We start from the raw sequence: 17313 nt of genomic DNA, 5'->3' as shown, positions 1-17313 counted from the left end.
TATATAGATATAGTTATATACTAATTTATAAAACATATACACATGTATACGTTAAATATACACATATATAGAAGATATATACACAAATATACAAAACATATGCTACTTAATATAATGAATTAATAATACTTGGTAGTAAATTAATAATATATTAGAAGTAAGTTTTTAATTTAAAGGAGAAAACTAGAAATTCAATTTAAAATTTTAAATCATTAAATGAAAAAATATAAATAGTATGGACTAAGGAGTGAATGAATTTGGAGAATTTTATTGATTGCGAAATGATCCAAGATTTATAATTTACATAATGAAAAATCTACAAATTATGCATCATTTTTTCTAACTCATGCATGTTCATATTAACGGGAATTTGCATAGGATAGTCGAAGTCAACGAGGGCAAAATCATGCATTGGACTTGATTCTGCTGAGTTCTCCCATGAAGACATAATTTCTTCAAGTTTCAGCTCGTCGCTCGGCTCCGATTCCATTCCTTGGTTTCTTCTTTCCGCTCTAATCCAATCTCTGAGGCAAACTAGAACATTCATTGCATTGCTTCCCAATGAGTGTTGGTTGTCTCCAAGCTGTTGTCGTCCCTGACTAAAGGCACTCTCTGATGCAACGGTTGACATTGGAACATTCAAGATATCTCTAGCTAATTTTGAAAGCACAGGATATTGTGTTTCATTACTCCTCCACCAATCCAACGTGTTGATCCGTCGTCTGCGATCCTCTGGCGCCGACCGAAGATAATATTTCAGCTCTTCCGGATAAGTTGATGTGTAAGCTCTCTCATCAACACTGTTCCAACAAGTTAAATCATAAAAGAAATCAGGAAAACCACTATGTGCCGGCCTTTTAGAAGATGATGGCTCCTCGGGAAGATGAGGAACGACAGTTGGAGTGATATTTGTAAGTACGGCTAAATCAAATAAATCAGCATAGTGATTATATAATTTTTCTATGTAATCTTTTGCATCATTTATAGTCGTCCACAAATCAGGTTGTATTTGTTCGGAATCATGGTTAATATATATTTCTAAGTTAGTATAAATAATAGTACTAAAGTGGCACATATTATTATATTTCATGCACGGATTTAACATAGCACCAACCAAGTAAATAGGGGGAATCGGAAAAAAATATTTTTTAAATTTAGTAAACATGACGCCAACAGCTTCTTTATAACCTTCTTTATTTTTATATTCTTTGAGCAAACCAAAAATATCGGCTATATATGCCAAAATATTACAAACAGTAGGATAATAAGCACCGAAAAATTCAACCGTAGCAACATAAAATCTTTCTAAAAACTTAACAAGATCCTTAATCACAACCCAATCAGAATCATGTAGCATGCAATCAGCAGAATCAGCAAATGAACAACAATGTTGGTTAAAAGCTAGTGTAATAGGAATTATATATTTATAACAAATGTTTAAAAAATCATATGTAGAATTCCATCTAATAGCAATTTCCTCAGGCATCAATATCGGTGCAAGCCCATTTTCTTGATATTTAACTTTAAATTCTCTAATTCTCGATCTACGATTATTTCCTTGAATAAAACCAACAGCAAGACAAATTTTTTCAATATGAAGCTCAAAAAACTCAAGACTATCTTTTACAATTAAATTATATATATGACATTCACACTTAATATGAAAAATTTCAGGCAATGGCGGAGATAGCGGAGATTTTAATTTTTTTTTATAGCAGTCTTGTTGTTAGAAGTATTATCAAAAGCAATACATAAAATTTTATTTTCAATACCATAATATCCAGCAACTTTAACAATAGAATCAACAATAAAATCTCCAGTATGTTTACGATCTTCATCATATAAAAAAGTAAGAATACATTTTTGCATCACAAAATTACTATCCATCCTGTGACAAGTAACGGTTAAATAATCATTTTTATTTACAGCACGACCAAGATCAGAAGTTAAGGACAATCTACATTGAATATTTTTTAACAATGTTGATAAATAAAAACAATATTGTGAATGAAGTCTAAAAATATCAGACTGACAAGTACTTCTAGGAATACCGTTAAACATAGGATTATAAATTGCTTGTTTATAATGAATAAAGATATCAGAAAAAAGGAAAACTAAAAGGCATACAACCCACAACTAGCATTTTAGCTATTTCTTCCCGGTCCCTCAATTTATTATACTTCTTCGTTACCTGATCGGTTGTTGGGTTCATTCTAGTTTGCGTTGGTCCACCAACATCCCCACCACCTCGTGCAATATTTAACTCTCTTTCGTGAACTTCATCTATATGTCTCATTAACGTACCCGTACCCCCTTGTTTGCCTCCGCTTCTATGCTTATATATTTGTTGACAAATATCGCATTGCACCTCAGTATCTAATATACGTTCAAAAAATTGTCATGCAACACTAGTTGTTTTACGAGGTCTTGCGGCATAAGGAGGACGGGGAGGGAGATTAACCGATTAAGATCTAACGTTAGCATTTCCTACTGCGGGTGTCTCACCAATATTTTTATTTTCTTCGTCTAAATTAACCGCATCTATTTCATTTTCTTCTTCTATACCGTAATTTTTCTGAGCTTCTACATAATTCATATCGTAAGCACCTACACCTATTTTTTTCTCAAAAGGTGTATCAAGCGGTACCGGAGGCGAAGGCACACGGGTATATCTACTACTTGAACTACCTCTACCGCTAGTAATTCATTTTTTACTACCACTTCCACTTTCGGGATAAAAAATTATAATACCTTTAGTAGCGAGGTTTCTTAATTTATCCATAGTATAAATTAAATTAAACTAAAAAAATTCAAAATATACAAATATAATAAAATTAAATATTAAACAATTCATACAATAAATAAAAATTAAAAGTAAGAGATGGAACAACAATACCAAATTTTGGAAGTATTCGAAGGTTGCTACTTTAGAAACTTCCGCTCGTACTTTGTAAACGCAAAATTAAAAAATTAAAGTGAGCACTTTAAGAAATTAAATATATTGAATATTTGAGAATTGAGATTTGAGAGAGCGAAAAATTGTGTGAAAAATGATTTGAAGGTATAGGGTATTTATAGAATTTTTTTTGGGATTTAAAAATAATTTTTAAAGTAATTTTTTTTTTTTTTTTAAGAAATGGGCCCAAGCTAGCCGTTTGGATCCAAAAATGGCTATATAGCCGTTGGGCCGACAGCTAGTTTGGCCCAAAACTCAAAAATTTAAAAAAAAAAAAAAAAAAAATGAATCCGGGCCGGGCCGATTAACTAGCGGACCTGAATTGAGCTAGGTTCGGGCCAGATTAATCGGGTCCAAATTAAAAAAATAACCATCCCAGAACTCGAAACCTTAAAGCCCTAGAGATTATCGAACCGGTTCAAACCGGGCCGGATCCTTTAAGTGGGCCGGGTAGGACCGGATCAGCTCGACCCACTTGACAGACTTACTTTTTATATCCTTATATCTCATGCTCTTTCCATTGGAGGGCCAAAGTAAAATTGTTAGCCAAGTATCAATACCAATTTCTTGTTTGGTCCAACTGTAGTAAAATCTCTACTCAACCTGCTCAAATGTGAAAGTTCAAAATCTATTCCAACAATCAAAATTTGGCAAACAGCCTATTTTAGACAGCTAATCAAGTTATTTGGTGTAATAAAGTGTCTTAAATTATACTTCTTCCGTTCTATGTAGGCGTTTGGCCCTGAAATTTTTTTTACTTTTTTCGGAAAATTATTTCACTTTAGTGAAAATAGTAATGTTTAACCATAAAAATTATTTCATTTTAGTAAAAATTATTTTTGAAAAAGAGAAAACAAGTTCACTTGTTTTCACTTTTCTCACTCCTTTTTTTCCTCGCAAAATTTTAAAAACAACTCCAATTTATTTTTATGGTCAAAACAACACCAACTTCAACTTCAACTTCAACTCTAACTCTAACTCCAGAAAATTATTATTTTCATGGCCAAACAAGGCCTAAATTACTTGACCTATTTTCTATATTTATTCGTTACAAATTACTTGTCCAACTTATAAAATCAAGATCATTTTAGACCTTTTTTTCAACTTTACTCCTATTAAAGTATCACACTTTTTAAAATTTTTGAGAATAAAATTGTTGAATTTCAAAGTAATTAAATGTAGCTGGCCCCTCCTTTGCCTTTTAGTACTACTCTAAAGTCATTTCTGTTCAACGAATTCAAATTTTTAAATAAATTGGTTTTGGTTTCTACTCTAATTATTAATTAATTATTATGGTATAAGGGTAAAAAAATAAAAATACACCTTCAATCATTGAATCTTAAGGGACATGTCAAGTGCAAAGAGATCAATTAATTTGTAATGGAGGAAGTACATATTTGTAGTCTCTCTTTCAGTATACGTATAAATCAATTCAAAATTTAGCCACTTTCTAATGAGAATGTATTATTTTTTGTATAAACATATTTAAATATCTGTTCAAGAAATTCTTAGAGATAAAAGTAGTTGTTTAAACTCTAGTTTGAACTATCTCCTTTTTTTAGCTCAAAAATAATATCAGAGTTATCCAAAAGCTCCACTTACATCATTTCGAACTCAATAAAAATCTCTTGAAATTTCACTTATATCATATTGACATTTTTAAAGTTCCAATTGCACTATTTCAAACTCAAATGAATTTCTCAAAATTTACTTATGCCACAATTGAAACTCCTATAGTAGTTGTGAGTAATACGAAAAAAAAAAAAAAAAAAGTAAATCTTTCTTAGTGTAAGGTGCATTGCACCATTTCAAACTCAAATAAATTTCTCGAAATTTCACTTATGCCACGATTAAAACTCGTGTAGTAGTTACGAGCAATACATGAAAAAATAAAAAATAAAAAAAAGTAAATCTTTCTTATTGGAACGTGCATTGCACCATTTCAAACTCAAATGAATTTTTCGAAATTTCACCTATGCCACAATCGAAACTCGTAAAGTAATTGCGCACAATATATATATATATATATAAAAAAAAGTAAATCTTTCTTATTGTAATGTACTTTTTTCTTCTTCTTGTTTGCATTAAAAAAAAAACGTAATAATTTTTTCCAAAAAGGTTGCATGCAAAGCACTTCATGACATGTGAAGACATGTTAGAAGAAGTGTAGAAGACGTGCAAATAATTAGATGGGAAAACAATGAACATGTGAAATTATAATTTAATAATAGTATTAGTAGTAAGTTTTGGTGAAAATGCGTTGTTTTCTAACTGGACATTTGCTGTCAAAACACGTTATTTTTGGAATATAATATATTGTCAAAATGTTCATATTATGTTAACCCATCTCTCATACACTTCCCTACTACTAATAGAAAAGAAACATATTTTACATTATTGTTTTTTTAAGAATCGAACGATATTAATTTTAATTAATATTTTAAGAAGTAATTTTTCTCATATTAATTAAGAAAATTTATATTTTAATTTTAAAGCAAATTAATTTCATCTAATTTAACTTTGAAAAGTAATTAAATTGACTCTTGAAAATCGAAAAACATGAAAGTATTTTGGAATAGAGAAAGCAATTATATAAACTTGGAATTTTAAACAACAATAACATATTCAGTGAAATTTCACTAATAAGGTCTGAGAAGGATAGAGAAAAATTGTTTCTAAAAGATTTTCGACTCAAATATAGTAAATTCAAGCACAAAGCAGAAGGAAACGGTGAAAAATAATTATCACTACAATTACAACTACACTTTTAATCTTTTATAATAATGTCGGTATCAACCAACACACATTCATAAGTAATCGTTTTATTATGATTTTTCAAATAAGTTACGAGATTATAATTCAAAGTAATTATGAGATTATATATTTTTTTGGGTGAAAGATTATACTTTTTTCACGTTTCATATTATTATTGATTTTGAAATTGACTATCTCAAGATTATTTATACCTCGATTGTGGTTCATATATATATATATAAATAACAAAATGACATATTCCATTTTTTCCAATATTTTCTAAATTTTTAAAAGGTCTTAGAAATATTCCAACTAGTTAAGATTAATATTAAATTATTATAGTGATATTTAAGTACGGTCTACGTAGACAGTTCAACTAAAACTTTGATTATAGCTTTGATTTGCTATAATTTAATTAATATTTTAAACCAAGATTATATGTGTAAAAAGTATGATGGACTGAGTCATGATACAAATTATTGCATAGTTCTTCTTTCAATTTGTGATCCGTATATATATTGGAGTTTGAGTAAATTTAAATTTATGTATTGCAATGCGTATTTAGGACGACAATCCCGATAAGATTAATTTTGTTGTATAGTTATATATGCAACATGCACTATTAAATCATTTTTATTATATAAAAAGTCATTTCTAGTATTTATTATTAGCAAATAGCAATCTAATTAATTACTGCCTAAGAAATGCAGGACAATACTAATGCTAATTAGATTAAGCTATTAATTATAGGGTTGGAATCTTCTCATTTACATAAAAGTCATTTCTAGTGTTTATTAGTAGTATACTGTGATTACTGCCAAAAAATGATAATTAAGCTATTCCAGGAATAGAATCTTCTCACTAATTAAATAAATAAAAGCGTCTTATTTCTAATAGCTAATTTTTTTTTTAGAAATGATAGTCACATAGCTAATTATTATATCAGATGAATTGATTTGATTATAACGCCATTCTCCATTACATATTATCAAAAGAAATTTCACGTGTTTGAAGTATAAAAAAGAATTAGGTCAGCACATGAGATGGTGCTTGCTGAATAATTAGATAAATAAAAGATATTATTTCTAATGATTTAACTTTTTAGATGAGAGATCCCGACATTAGTTATTTGGAGATTGTTATGCCATTCTCAATGTGGGATTAAAATAACATTATAATCTCAGAATAAGTTATTTTATTATTTTATCTCAATCAAATATAGATGAACTCATCATAAAATTAATCTCGAAATTAGTTACCCTTGCCCCTAAAATAACATTTGGGGTAAACATATATGTGTCTCATCTTTTTAATAATGGACTATAATAACTTTTTCTGTCATTGTCGTGGCTCTTTCACTTTCTTTACAACAATATAGATTATCTAGTAAAATATTAATAGAATTTTTTTCAGACATTTGTAATTCATGATCTAATTAGACAATATCTTGCTTTGAACGTAAGAATTGTTAAGAATAAAAATCGGGTAAAAAAAATCAATTGTATAAAAAAATCTTCAAAACATCCTGTATTGCTGAATAGAGCACCCACTCTACATATATTATGAACGAATTGCATAGGTAGTTTTAATTCGTAGCATTAAAAAAAATGTTTATTTTTTTTAATATAAGAATATATCAATCCTTTTAGAAATGTAATTATAATTAAAAAAATCAAACAAATTATTAGGGATAGAAGTACTTAATTAGACATGTGATTGGCTATTGCAAAGGCAGCCTAACAATGACATTAGATATGCCAAGCCTTATAGTAACATTTTTAAGAAATTAACCAAAAAAAAAAAAAAAAAACTTTTTAAAGTAGTTGGAAAATGAACAGTTTGACTTTAAATATATGACAAAAAACATCCATTTAAAAAGAGGTTTAATTCAATAAACTTTATCAGAAAATTACACAAACATAAATAAGGTAAAAATACCAAAATGTTCTAAAATAGCAATGAAAGGGTCTCAACCATTATAGGTTATACATTTAAATTCTAAGGAAATGTTTGGTATATTGTATAAATAAATAATCTCAACATAAAAATTTAGCATTGTGTTATTCTTTTGTTTGATTACTAATTTTGATATAACTTAAATACCAAAGTTATAATTATTTTACACTTGTTAGATCATGGAATGATAATATCAAGATTAGTTATTCATAGATACAATAGTCGAAATGATAAAAATACTCTTTGAGTCCCTCAAATCCTTTTTTCTACTATATAAAACGAAGGATTTTTTTTTAAAATAATGATTCAACGTTATTTGTGTGTGCGCACTTATCTCGTTTTCTAGTTCAAATAATATGAGTAGTCGACTTCAATCAATCTAGTTGGATTAGAACTCTGAATCCTTTATAACTATTTCACCATATATAATATTTATTATTTAATTTTATTACGATTTTAATCATTTTAAAGATAAATTAGATTTCTCTTAAAATTAGAGGATCGATAAATTTCATCAGACAAATTGATTAGCTTTATATGAACATATAACTATCTAATTTCACCTAAACACTCCTACTAAATACCATATCTATTATAAGCGTAACAAAAATTATGATTCCTTAAGTCCAGCAGCTCGATGCACTAAATTTTTGTTATATATGAATTCGATGAGCCACAAGAATCTTTTATACATAATTATATCCTACATTTCTATAAAAAGCTTTCGTTATGCGTAGAATCCTTCAGGTTCTGCTATCTTAACTAAATTTTCATGAATTTTTAATGACTTTTTTAGAATTTTTAATGACTTTTTTAGGAAGAGAAATTTGTATCATGTGATTTTAGTTTTACTACCTAATCCCATTTCAATACTTATCATGTGATTTTTACTAGGCAAATACATGTGAAAGTTTGTATTAAGCATGTTCAAACCATCTCAACAATATTTAATTATGTCTTTATTCAAAAGCAATAAAGTTACATTTAATCCTAATTAACTAATGCAACTTATTACTTTACGTACATGAACAATTTTGTGAAACAATAAAGATTAACACGACCATTGCTTACTACTTCAAAAAATTTTCTTTTATTTGTTATTTTTCATGTTTCAATGGTCAGACTAGATGAATTTTAATCAACATTTTAAATATATGTCTTTCATCGTATTAATATAAGAAGAGTTATAACTTATAATATTATATACATATAGTTTTTAAAAATCTAAATTTTAACTTTAAAATATTAAAATTAATCTAATTTGATGCATTTTAATATTTTTCAAAAGAATAGAATTCAATTAAAAGAATGGATAAAAAATTCAAGTAGAATTCATTTCATAATTCCTTTAAGTGCAATTTTCGTTATAACATCTTGCTCACTAAATTTTTTTTTTTTTTTCTAATATAACTTCTAACAAAATCTGTCTTTATTTACATCAATTAAAGCCTTACCATTTGATGCATTTAAATACTTTCCAATATAATTTTTTTTTTCAAACAAATACACAAATAGTAACTATACCTGCTATTCTCAATTAGAATATTTAGGTTCAAGATTATGGAGTTGCTTTTTGACACATAGTATGTTAGTTACCTCCCAAAGTAAAATTTAGTAACATAAATTTAAATTACTAAATCTCAAAACAAGTATTGCAAAAAATCGAAAAAGAAAAAAATATATACCTAATTTAAAAGCATGAATCAGAAAGTCAAGTAGGATTTATTTCATAAATCCTTAACTACAATTTTACTGTGACATCTTCATAACTAAATTGTTTTTTTTCTAATACAACTCCTAACAAAATACTATGTCTTTACTTAGATCAATTAAATACATACCATTTAATGCAATTTACTTTTTTTTTAATGTTTTCAAACAAAATATATATGGTAAGTAACTTGCTATTCTCAACTAGAAATTGTTTTTTTTTTTTCTAACTAATACTAGTAACGAAGTCTGTCTGTATTTAAATCAATTAAAGACTTACTATTTAATGCATTTTTATTTACTTTCCAATATTTTCTTTGCCAAATAAATACATAAATCGTAAGTAGCATGCTATTCTCAACTAGAGATTTTGATTTTGGGATTTGAAAAACAGTTGCTTTTTAGCTGATAACATCTTACTCTCAAGAGTAAAATTTAGTTATATAAATTTAAATTAATCAGATTTCAAAATAAATATTAAAAAAAATAGAAAAAGTAAAGAAGAAGAAGGAATTCATTTTATGAGTCCTTAATTGCAATTTCTCAATATGACATCTTAATCACTAATTGTCTTTTCACTATTTTTTCTAATATTTAAAAATTGAAAATTCATTAAATATATTTATGGTAAAACCTTTTCTTATTAGAAGTCATCAAAATTAATGACAAATAATACTTTTTCATTAGTTTAAGAATTCTAAATCAATTAAATTTGGTTTTAAGAAGATTTGAAAAATTAAGAAATAAATATAAAAGTGTTAAAATAAAACAAATTTATGAAGTACCAAAATTTTAAAAGTTTTAATTACGTAATAAGAATATAATCAATGATTTTGTAAAGATTTAACTTTAAAAATAAGGAAAGATTTTAAATATAGAAAAAAGAATAATCGTACCTTGACTTTAAAATTAAGAAAATATTTTAAATATAGAAAAAGAATAATTGTACCACAAATAAGGTTCAAATTGATGTGTCTCTCTTAGCTATCAACTAGGGGTGTACATAGGTCGGGTTGGTTCGATTTTTATTTAAAAAAAAAAAAACAATCATGTTGGTTTATTAAAGGGAAAAAGACAAAAACGACACTTCAAATTAAACCATTTCCATGAAAATGGCCATAAATTTAAATTTCACTTTCTAGCTATTTCATTGACTTGTTCTATACTATTTCTACACACCTTCTATACAGTTTTTATACAAATCTTATACATATAAATATTCTATACGAAAATTATACAGTTTTGATACATAATTTATATAATAACTGTATATTTTTTTTACATGTTTTATACAAAAATTATATAATTTTTATACACTTTCTCTCTCTCTCTCCATATATATGTTGTACATATACATATTTGATAGAACTATACAATTTCGATAGAACTATACAATTTCTATACATATATCTTATATAGATACAGATTTTATTTAATAAGTATATAATTTTTATATAATTTAATTATTATTTCTAAACAATGAAAAAAAGCAGAATATTTGATCAATTAAAAAATTTATAGCAAAAAAAAAAATTGAAATATTTTTAAAAGGGTCAAATTGCGCAAGTTGAATATTTTATCAGTATTGTATATGGACTGTATATGGACTACGTGGATCAAAATGACCCAAATTGAGAAAGATTAGGAAATAACCATAAAATGACATTTGTTTACCCGACTGGACATTATATGTTCAAATGCCCAAACTTGGATTAGTATTTTTCAAAGAGGTCATAGAGTGTCCTTTTCCCTTATTAAAACTATAAACCAAATCAAACCAACATAAAATTGATTTTTTCGATTTAGGTTTTACTCGGTTTTTTAGTTTTTTTTCATTTTTTTTATATTCTTTAGTTTTTACAATTATATTGTAATCGAAGATTAGATCAAATATGTTTTCACTCATGTGCTATTGAAAAATCATAATTATGAAAAAATGACGAGCAAAAAAATCTTTTGAAACTAAAAAGTTAGATGAAGAGTGAAAATTTTCGATTTTAAGTTTATATTGAGTTTTCGATCATTTAATTAGCAATTAATGGACAAATATTACAACTTAAAGGCCCAAATCTAAATATATATCTACATCTACTTTCAAATTATTGAAAATTACTAAAACTAGTTGAAAAAGTATTTAAAAAGTAGATTATAATTAATATTTTATATATAAAAAAGTTTGAATATTATATATATATATATATATATATATATATTATGTCGGTTTGATTCGAGTTCGGTTTGATTTTTTTTTGGTTAACACCTAACCAAGAATGATTAGTTTTTTTTTTCCAACACCAAACCAATCAAACCAAACCATAAGTCGATTTTTTTTCTCGATTTGATTTGGTTCGTCGGTTCGGTTTGACTTGAAGGTTTGGTCTGTACACCCCTACCATCAACCACTTAGAGCTTCTGGTGGTAAAATATATATGTGCTTAAACTAAAATATATATTTATATTTATATTATTATATTAAAGTGTGAAGGATCTTTGAAAAGTGATTTAAACTTTTACACTGCATTAAAAATTTCTGCAATAGATAAATTATTTAATTTTAAATAATTAATACGTGCAATTAAACTAGTATCAAATAGCTATGTTTAGCAACATGAACATCGGTAAGTAATACTCTTTACTAGGGGTGGCAATGGTGCAGTGCGGTACGATTTTTTTTTAAAATCGTAAATTTTAAAATCGCCCCGCACCATATCGCATCACCTTTATACCCGCATAAACTCGCTCCACATTTATACCCGCGATACCCGCACCGCCCCACATTTTTTTCTTTTTGAAAAATTTATAACTCCATTGAAAACCATTATATTTTAAATACTAGGAAATAGCAACAACCAATTTCTATTATATCACTTTTCACTAAGAAATTATCAGAAAAGTATCACGTATACAAGTAATAATCAAATATCAATTTTTCATTAAGATGAATAAAGAAATTTTAAAAATTATAAAATTATTTATTTATAGTGTCATACATATTATTTTAAATATCATAAAATTTTAAGAGAAAAATACATATAATTTTAGGTAGATTTATAAAAATAATACTAATTTTTATTTATTTTTAATTTAAATCTGCATATACCACAAACCATCCCGCCCCACATTATTAAAAAAAAGACTTATTTAAACCCACACCATATTTACATAATCTAAAATCCTCACTTCACCACACCCGCACCCGCAGCGCCGCATTGTCATCCCTACGCTTTACTTAGATGTATGCAAACCTAGTGAGATTAATTCAAGTAATAATATTTCAGTCAACAAATAACTCCAAAAAAATAAAAATAATAAAAGTCGACTCTTTCTTTTCAACTATATACTATTATAAATACAACACAACCCCTAGCTCTCTTTACTCAAAAATCTGAACCCCCCCCACAAGATTCATAGAGAATTAGCTTTGCAGAATGGCTGCAACACCATCAACACCATTGTTGAAAGATGAACTTGATATAGTAATTCCAACAATAAGAAATCTTGATTTCTTGGAAATGTGGAGGCCATTTTTTCAACCATACCATTTGATCATTGTTCAAGATGGTGATCCTTCAAAGACCATTAAGGTCCCTGAAGGATTTGATTATGAACTCTATAATAGGAATGACATTAACAGGATTTTGGGTCCTAAGGCTTCTTGTATATCCTTTAAGGATTCTGCTTGTAGGTGCTTTGGGTATATGGTCTCTAAGAAGAAGTATATCTACACCATTGATGATGATTGCTTTGTGAGTATACATATACATATACATATATATTTGTTTTGAGATTCTTGATTTGTTGACCCTTTTGTTTGTTTGATCTGATTTGTGGTGTTGTTTTTGTGATTGTTTAGTTTTGATTTGTGGTGGGGTTGGATAAAAAGTGGATCTTGGTGAATTTTGAATGGTTTTAATATTGAATTTTGGGATAAAAATTGGATCTTGGTGAACTTTGAAGGGTTTTAAAGTATATTGAATTTGGTGTTTTAAGATATATACTTTTTTGAGATTCTTGACTTTTTGACCCTTTAATATTTTTGTTCGTTTGATCTGATTTGTGTTGCTGTTTTTGTTATTGTTTAGTTTTGATTTGTGGTGGGGTTGGATGGAAATTGGATCTTGGTGAATTTAGAAGGTTTTTTAAGTATTGAATTTGGGTGGTTGGGGGGAGGGTGGCTCAATTTTCCCTGATTTGTGTTTATTTGGCTGTTTTTGTGATTATTTAGTTTTGATTTGTGGTGGGGTTGGAGAAAAAATGGATCTTGGTGAGTTTTGAAGGGTTTTAAAGTATTGGATTTGTGGGGTTGGGGGGAAGAGTGTTTTTAATTTTTGCTTGTTTTCCTTGATTTATGTTGCTGTTTTTGTGATTATTTAGTTTTGATTTGTGATGGGGAAGGATAAAAATTGGATCTTGGTGAATTTTGAGGGGTTTTAAAGCATTGAATTGGGGATTTTGGGTCCAAAGGCTTCTTGTATATTCTTTAAGGATTCTGCTTGTTGGTGCTTTGGTTATATGGTGTCAGAGAAGAAGTATATTTACAACATTGATGATGATTTCTTTGAGTTTTTTTTCAAGATTCTTGTTTTTTTGTTTTGTTTGATATGATTTTTGTTGATATTTTTGTTATTGCTTAGTTTTGATTTGTTGTGGGGTTGGAGAAAAATTGGATCTTGGTGAATTTTGGAGGGTTTTAAAGTAGCGTATTTGGGGGGAAGGGGTCAACATTTGTATGTTTTTCTTAATTTGTGTTGTGTTTTTGTGATTGTTTAGTTTTGATTGTTGGTGGGGAAGGATAAATATTGGATCTTGGTGAATTTTGACGTATTGAATTTGGAGAGGAGTTTATGTGTGTGTTCAATTTTTGTTTGTTTCCCTGATTTGTGTTTGTGTTTTCGTGATTATTTAGTTTTGATTTGTGGTGGGGAAGGATAAAAATTGGATCTTGATTAAATTTGAAGGATTGATGGCCCAATATGGGAAATTTAGTTATGTGATTTGGTATTTCTTGTTTGTTTTCCTTGATTTATGTTTCTGTTTTTGTGGTTGCTTAGTTTTAATTTGTGGCGGGGAAGAATAAAAGTTGGATCTCTGTGAATTTTGAAGGGTTTTAAAGTATTGAATTGGGGTTGTTTGGGGGTGGGGGGCACTGGTTTATGTTTTTCGATTTCGTGTGGTGGGGAAGGAAAAAGTTTTAGATCTTGGTGAATTTTGAAAGGTTCTTAAGTACTGATCTGCAGTTATATCATGATTTATATCCTTTTGTGCAAAGGCTGAATTCTTTTTCTTACTGAATTGTTTGCTTTTGCTAAGGTATTCATAGTTTTTATGTGAAATCAAGTGTGGTGACAGATCTTACTCTTTTGCACCATAAAAACTAGATCTTTGGTATATGTTTACACATAACGAGGTGCAAGATTTGTTACAAGTTTATGCTTTGGCATTGTTTTGTCTCTGCATTCATGTTTAGTTAAAATGATGTACGGATTGAGATTAATGTTATATGTGTTCTCTACTGGTTGAGCCATTGTTACGTAGTCATGGTACCTCATTTAACGATTTCATGTGATAGCTTTATTGATCTGATGTTGAAAAGGCTTTGTTTCTGTGGCCACCATCAGATATGCACCATTCTTGAACTTGGTCCCATGGCATTGCTTAAATCCACTTTAAATGACTGAGTTATGTTTTCCTCATATCGCTCTGCGCACCTTAAATTGTAAAATTTTTATCCTGAGTTTTGTTTCAATGCCATGTCCTGAGCCGGGGGTCTATCGGAAACAGCCTCTCTACTTCTTCGGAGGTAGTGGTATGGACTGCGTACATTTTACCCTCCCTAGACCCCACTATATGTGAATACACTGGTATGTTGTTGTTTTGTTTCAATGCCTTGATCTCAAATGCTCTAATGCTTGAGAGTTTATCTTTTTGGTTATCTTGTTCACGTGCTGAAATATTTTCTGATGATGTGAAGGTTGCCAAAGACCCATCTGGCAAGGATATCAATGCACTTGAGCAGCACATCAAGAACCTCCTGTGCCCATCCACTCCACACTTCTTCAACACACTGTATGATCCATACAGAGAAGGTGCAGATTTCGTCCGTGGCTACCCTTTCAGCATGCGTGAGGGTGCTCCAACAGCTGTTTCTCATGGACTGTGGCTCAACATCCCTGACTACGATGCTCCCACACAGCTTGTTAAGCCTCATGAGAGGAACACAAGGTATGTCCCACTTTTCATAAGGCAAATCGTAGAGCTTATCTGATTAATTGTCGAATTGTGCTTGGAAGCTATACTTATCCCATTACCATTAATATTTTATTACAGATACGTTGATGCTGTCTTGACAATTCCAAAAGGCACTTTGTTCCCCATGTGTGGAATGAATTTGGCGTTTGACCGTGACCTCATTGGACCTGCAATGTACTTTGGTCTCATGGGTGACGGTCAGCCAATTGGTCGTTACGACGATATGTGGGCCGGCTGGTGTACCAAGGTAAGCGTACTTCCCATATTTCCTGTAGTTACGTTTCTTGGTTAAAAAAAAGGAGCTTGTTTGTCTAGGGTGCCTTATATGATGTCTATCTGTTTGTGGCCTTCTGATCATATAGAGAGTGAACGAACATTTTGATGTTTTATGAAGCCTTTTTATCGTCAAATGTGTAGGTCATCTGTGACCATTTGGGGCTAGGAATCAAGACTGGTCTACCCTATATATGGCACAGCAAAGCTAGCAACCCGTTCGTTAACCTCAAAAAGGAGTACAACGGAATCTTCTGGCAAGAGGAGATCATCCCCTTTTTCCAAGCTGCAACCCTTCCTAAAGAGTGCAAAACTGTCCAGCAATGCTACCTCGAGCTTGCGAAGCAGGTCAAGGAGAAACTTTCCAAGATCGATCCCTATTTCACCAAACTAGGAGATGCCATGGTGACATGGATCGAAGCTTGGGATGAGCTCAACCCTACCGGGGAGAACTTGGCTAAGCTGTCCATCGCTGATGGTCCCTCGAAGACTAAAAAGTAGATGCTACTTATAGCTTTTGCTCGTTTCTTCGACGGCACAGACTTTTGAGTTTAGTAGAGCTGGATTTTACTTGTTTTATCAGTTTACTTGTTTTAATTTCTGCTGAGGATTTAGGTTTCACAATGCTGCTATACCTATAGCAGCTTTTGCTAGGTTTCATATTGCTGCTATATGGAGCAGCTTTTGCTTGCCTTCTCTGAGACATCATAGGAGTATTATTATTATTATTTATAAGGCTTAGTTCCAAACTTGAGATTATCATCTCTATATCAATAAATATGGTTTAGTGATTTTACGCTCCCATTATTTTCTTTTTCTTTTTCGAATTGCTTTCGTTACTACTTTTTGTAGGGGAGCTTTGGAGTAACTGGTAAAGTTAGCTTACCATGTGACCAGGAGGTCACGGGTTCAAGCCTTAGCCTTGAAAACAGTCTCTTGCAGAAATGCAAGGTAAGGCTGCGTACAATACACCTTTGTGGTGGGGCTCTTTCCCGGATCCCGCGCATAGGGAGAGCTTGAGTGCACCGGACTGCCCTTTTTTTTCTTTACTACTTTTTCTTGAGCAAAGGGTCTATCGGAAGGTAGTGTGTAAGGTCTACAAACTTCCTTCCGTAGACTTCACTTATGTGATTACATTGGCCACCGATTATGTTGTTATTATCGATAAATATGGTTTAGTGGCTGCAATGCTTTTAAATCTCCCAATCTGTTCTGTCTAATTTCGTTTGAATTCAGTAATTCAAGATTTGATATTTTGATGCTAATTGCGAGAAGGCAACTCAGTAGAATTTTTTTAAAAAATTTAGTCAATGGAGGTTTGCTTTTTGTTTACCTTGATACAAGTAGTCAAGTACTAAGGTCCCGTTTGGCTATAGATTGTACTCACTTTATTTTGGAATATTTTTTCACTTTAT

At 29.7% G+C, this 17313-nt stretch overlaps 1 protein-coding gene across 1 annotated transcript; it reads left to right on the top strand.

Annotated features, from left to right (window-relative positions):
- The first annotated feature begins 12535 nt into the window (after positions 1-12535).
- Positions 12536-16700, top strand: LOC107847778 (probable UDP-arabinopyranose mutase 1). The gene is made up of 4 exons (XM_016692261.2): positions 12536-13122; positions 15348-15598; positions 15704-15872; positions 16043-16700. Exons 1-4 carry the CDS (start codon positions 12805-12807, stop codon positions 16397-16399), a joined length of 1095 nt encoding a protein of 364 aa, XP_016547747.1. The 5' UTR covers positions 12536-12804; the 3' UTR covers positions 16400-16700.
- Positions 16701-17313: the final 613 nt, after the last annotated feature.

Source organism: Capsicum annuum, chromosome 11 (genome assembly GCF_002878395.1).
Source record: "Capsicum annuum cultivar UCD-10X-F1 chromosome 11, UCD10Xv1.1, whole genome shotgun sequence".
NCBI lineage: Eukaryota > Viridiplantae > Streptophyta > Magnoliopsida > Solanales > Solanaceae > Capsicum > Capsicum annuum.
The sequence above is the reverse complement of the archived record's forward strand: the minus strand, read 5'-3'. Positions and strand labels throughout refer to the sequence as shown.

Coding starts and splice junctions, on each gene's coding strand:
- LOC107847778 (XM_016692261.2), top strand. CDS start 12,805: ATGGCTGCAACACCATCAACACCATTGTTGAAAGATGAACTTGATATA. Junction 15,599..15,703: donor CCTCATGAGAGGAACACAAG/GTATGTCCCACT, acceptor ATTTTATTACAG/ATACGTTGATGCTGTCTTGA. Junction 15,873..16,042: donor GGGCCGGCTGGTGTACCAAG/GTAAGCGTACTT, acceptor TCAAATGTGTAG/GTCATCTGTGACCATTTGGG.